Genomic DNA, 5,000 nt, shown 5'->3' with positions numbered 1-5,000 from the left:
GACAGTTATCCCAGTTACACCAGTCATATTCCCAGGACAGTTATCCCAGTTACACCAGTCATATTCCCAGGACAGTTATCCCAGTTACACCAGTCATATTCCCAGGACAGTTATCCGTTACACCAGTCATATTCCCAGGACAGTTATCCCAGTTACACCAGTCATGTTCCCAGGACAGTTATCCCAGTTACACCAGTCATATTCCCAGGACAGTTATCCCAGTTACACCAGTCATATTCCCAGGACAGTTATCCCCAGTTCCACCAGTCATATTCCCAGGACAGTTATCCCAGTTACACCAGTCATGTTCCCAGGACAGTTATCCCAGTTACACCAGTCATATTCCCAGGACAGTTATCCCAGTTACACCAGTCATATTCCCAGGACAGTTATCCCAGTTACACCAGTCATATTCCCAGGACAGTTATCCCAGTTACACCAGTCATATTCCCAGGACAGTTATCCCAGTTACACCAGTCATATTCCCAGGACAGTTATCCCAGTTACACCAGTCATATTCCCAGGACAGTTATCCCAGTTACACCAGTCATATTCCCAGGACAGTTATCCCAGTTACACCAGTAGGATAACATTGTTTATCTGAGAACAGTTTCCATAGTCAACCCAGTCCATTCCAGTGAAAATATCCACATCCAAGCTTTGCGTTGTCTCTTAGATGGCCTCAAGCACCATTTTGGGCCAATAAGATTTCAGTTCTATTCTCAGCAACCAATCATAGTCAAGCTGTAGAGAGGGGCGTGTTCCTTGGCATCTAAATCAACCAATCAATGGCTGTTGCAGCAAGCGATCTAATAATATCCGCCGAACACCCTCCTTAACTGTCCAATTGGTAGCCAGTGTTCAAAGTAGGCGGGGCTAGAAGTATACAAGCCAATGGCTGATGGGAGATGTAGTTTGCTTAGCTCCTTTTTCAAAGGTTACATCACTTTACTTCCAGTGTTAAACATCCAGAACAACCTCCTTTCTAAGGAGAGTCTCTGTCTGAGATTGTCTATTGTCTTGATATTGCGGTTTAAATAAAGCTAGCGGAGTTTTTATAGAAAGATGCTACATAGCGGTCACCAGTCCATTCTGGGGTGCAAAGATTGACACAGCCTGCAGTAATGTCTGTTAGCATAGCCAGCAGTAGAGTCCAGAAGTGCTGCCCAGTCTCCAGTGTCCATCCTGAGGTTCCATAGCCAGGCAGTATCCCTCAGTATTCATTAGGGCACACAACGTTTTAAAAAAAGAGGAAATTAGGGTTCATTCCATGTTGTGTGGGTGTCCCTGTTTCAGTCCGTTTTCTTCCGTTTGGTGCCTAATGAACACGACCCTGGGTGGGCCCGGCAGACACAGTCGACCCAGTTGCCTGTAGAAGAGAGGTAGAGGAGTTAGATAGTCTCTCATTCTCAAGCTTTTCATTCTCTCCCCCGTCCATACTATGTCTGACATTTTAATATCTACACCCTCGATTTATCTTCCTTTCTCTCCCTCTTTCTCTCCCGCTGTCTCCCTCTGTCTTTCTTACCTTTCCATCTGCTGGTCTGCCTCCCCCCTCCCCCCCCCCCTCCTCCTCCCTCCTCCCTTACCATCTCTCTCTACATGATCATGGTTCGGAGGGCAGCCTTGCTGATGCGGCTCCGATGTTTCCTCCTCCTGCGTCCGCGGGGAAGGGCCGGTCTGAACGGGCCCTGGGGGGGCTTGGGGGGAGGGGACGGGGTGCTGGGGGACCACCCTGGGGCCCTGCTGGAGGACAACGTGGGGGGCACTGGACAAGAGAGAGAGGGGAGAGAGGTGAGAGATAGAGAGAGAAGAAAGAAAGAGAGAGAGAGAGAGAGAGAGAGAGAGAGAGAGAGAGAGATGCATTGTGTTAGATAACATAAAATAGTCAAGGACAGTGTAATGTAATCACCTCTGAGGCGTCTGTAACAATGTCTGTAACTCCCATCACGTTTGCGACCGCTAGGAACCTGTTTAAACAGGAAGCGGAAGTTCAGGTCTCATGTTGCAGGAGGAGGGAAAGAATGACAGGACACATATGCTCATATAATCATATATGTGGTCTACGACGGTCAGGACCACAAAAGAAAACAGGTCTACTTCCTCTAACAGCCTCTTCCCCTAACGTCAACTCTCACAGGCATACATAGTTACTGACCCACAACATGCACACACACACACACACACACACACACACACACACACACACACACACACACACAGACACACACACACACACACACACACACACACACACACACACACACACACACACAAACACAAACAAACAAATTCCCAAATACCTGGTCTTTGTGTGGTGGTGGTTTGTGTTCGAGACTGACGATGATGAGGATGATGATGGTCTTGATGAGGAAGATGAGGATGAGGAGGATGATGCTGTTGTTTCTGGCCCAGTTCTCTCTGTAAGAGTTCTAGAAGTTTCTTCCTGCTCTCCTCCTCTGTGACAGAGTCACCCTGATTGGTCAACTCTGAGCCTCTGTGTTTGTGATTGGTCGACTCTGAGTGTCTTTGTTCCTGATTGGACAGCTCTGTCTGGCTGTGTCGCTCTGTATCGTCCTCCTTTCTGTGATTGTTCACTTCTGTCGCTGCCTGTCTCTGACTGGTGACCTCTGTATCCTTTAGTGCTTCTCTATTGGCCACCTCTGTGCTTGAGTCATTATCATCGGTCGGTTCTGTGTTGCTGTGGACCAGTTCTGGTTTGTGATCGGCCGGTTGTTTTGTGTCAGGTGGACCGCTGCTGTCGGATTGGGGAGCGTTGTGTTTGTATTGAGTCCTGAGCGCTGGCTCTTGGCTGTATGGTTGGTACTGTTGTTGCTGATGTTGTTGATGTTGCTGTTGTTGATGTTGTTGTTGTTGATATTGTTGCTGTTGTTGTAGATATTGTTGTTGTTGGTAGTACTGTTGTAGTTGTTGCTGTCTTCCTATCTCCTGTGTCCTCTCTGTGTTATCAATGTGTTGCCTTTCTCCTGTGTTGGGCTGTGTGTCAGTGTGTGCGCGGTGGGGTGTTTGTGACCCTCTCTCCTCCCCTCTCCCCCCCTCATACCCACTGCCATGCCCTATAGGGAGCTCAGAAGAGGGACCCGTCTGTGTGTGTGTGTCTGTGTGTGTCCCTACCTGTGTGTGTGTCCCTACCTGCATCCCTGCCCCTGCCATTGGGTGTGTTTGTGTGTGTGTCCCTGCGAGTGTGTGTCTCCCAGGCCCGGTCCCCACCAGAGTGTGTGTCCGTGGCTGTGTATGTGACAGGGTGTACTTGTTCTGCCACTGTCTCTCCAGCTGCCCCCTGTCATCCACATGGAACCTCTGATTGGCCTTCATGTCGTCATGGCGATGGAGGTCTTCCTTGGAGAGGGAGGGGGGTTTGGGGGTGAGTCGGGGGGAAGGAGGGGGGAGGGTGGTGGACCTGGCTGCAGCTGTGGCCGAGGGGTGTGTCTGGCAGCTGCAAGAGGCGTGGTCTTCCACTGAGATCACCGCCTTGTCGTAGTGGGGTCTCTTATCAATGTACTGAATCCTTGTTACCTGGGGGGTGAAAGGTCGCTTGTAAATCTGATGAGGTGATATGCCTACTGGACATATCCATGAATGTTTATATATAGGCCTACATATGTCAGTGTAGCTTAGACTAGGTGTGTATAATTTGTATAGGTATATCCATGTATACAGGTGTATATGTACCTGTAGAGAGTGTATATTGGTGTATATGTACCTGTAGATAGTGTATACAGGTGTATATGTACCTGTAGATAGTGTATATTGGTGTATATGTACCTGTAGATAGTGTATATTGGTGTATATGTACCTGTAGATAGTGTGTATAGGTGTATATGTACCTGTCGATAGCATCGGCGTATATATATACCTGTAGATAGTGTATATAGGTGTATATGTACCTGTAGATAGTGTATATAGGTGTAAGTGTACCTGTAGATAGTGTATACTGTGTAAGTGTACCTGTAGATAGTGTATATAGGTGTAAGTGTACCTGTAGATAGTGTATATAGGTGTAAGTGTACCTGTAGATAGTGTATACTGTGTAAGTGTACCTGTAGATAGTGTATATAGGTGTAAGTGTACCTGTAGATAGTGTATATAGGTGTAAGTGTACCTGTAGATAGTGTATACTGTGTAAGTGTACCTGTAGATAGTGTATACTGTGTAAGTGTACCTGTAGATAGTGTATATAGATGTAAGTGTACCTGTAGATAGTGTATATAGGTGTAAGTGTACCTGTAGATAGTGTATATAGGTGTAAGTGTACCTGTAGATAGTGTATACTGTGTAAGTATGGGGACACACTGCAGTAGCCGGTAATGTGTGTACACTTTTAGAAAAAAAGGGTTCCAAAGAGGTTCTTCAGCTGTCCCCATAGGAGAACCTTTTTTGGTACCAGTAGTTGTTCAAAGGGTTCTCCTATGGTTGTAGATAGCATTGGGGTATATATATACCTGTAGATAGTGTATATAGGTGTATGTATACCTGTAGATAGCATCGGGGTATATATATATACCTGTAGATAGTGTATATAGGTATATATATATACATGTAGATAGTGTATATATAGGTGTATGTATACCTGTAGATAGTGTATATAGGTGTATGTATACCTGTAGATAGTGTATATAGGTGTATGTATACCTGTAGATAGCATCGGGGTGTATATATACCTGTAAATATCGTGTCTGAGTCACCACGGGGACGCACTGTAGCATTCTGGTGTTACAGCAGCCAGAGCAGCGTTGCACCTCCACACACGGCGGCCACAACAGGAAGTTGGCGTTGCGTCGGTCAAGCATGGCTCTGGTGACCTCCATGACCTCTGTCCTGACCTTACACACCGCCTGCTGGGCTGGCTGGGCATCTACTGGGGGAGGAGGGGAGGGAGGGAGAGAGGGGGAGGATGTTAGACTACATCATGACCTCTGTCCTGACCTGTACACTTTTAGAAAAAATAGTTCTAAACGGGTCCCCATAGGAGAACACTT

The 5,000-nt window shown here is 46.9% G+C and overlaps 1 protein-coding gene across 3 annotated transcripts in view; it reads right to left on the bottom strand.

Annotated features, from left to right (window-relative positions):
- LOC115177744 (ell-associated factor Eaf-like) overlaps positions 1 to 5,000 on the bottom strand; it is a 17,036-nt gene that overhangs the window by 1,807 nt on the left and 10,229 nt on the right. Inside the window, exons 4-7 of one of the 3 annotated variants that reach the window (XM_029738701.1) lie at positions 4,683 to 4,879; positions 2,304 to 3,537; positions 1,590 to 1,768; positions 1 to 1,369 (exon numbers count right to left, since the gene is read on the bottom strand). The exon at positions 1 to 1,369 is cut by the window's left edge and continues 1,807 nt beyond it. In XM_029738701.1, coding sequence (XP_029594561.1) covers positions 1,599 to 1,768; positions 2,304 to 3,537; positions 4,683 to 4,879 — 1,601 coding nt within the window. In that variant the 3' untranslated portion in view covers positions 1 to 1,369; positions 1,590 to 1,598. Of the gene's footprint in view, positions 1,370 to 1,589; positions 1,769 to 1,869; positions 1,971 to 2,303; positions 3,538 to 4,682; positions 4,880 to 5,000 lie in introns of those variants that run through there. The other 2 variants (XM_029738702.1, XM_029738703.1) reach the window with 2 other exon arrangements.

This window comes from Salmo trutta, chromosome 38, assembly GCF_901001165.1.
Source record: "Salmo trutta chromosome 38, fSalTru1.1, whole genome shotgun sequence".
In the NCBI taxonomy this organism is placed as follows: Eukaryota; Metazoa; Chordata; class Actinopteri; order Salmoniformes; family Salmonidae; genus Salmo; species Salmo trutta.
Note: the sequence above shows the minus strand (reverse complement) of the source record. Positions and strands in the feature narration are given on the sequence as shown.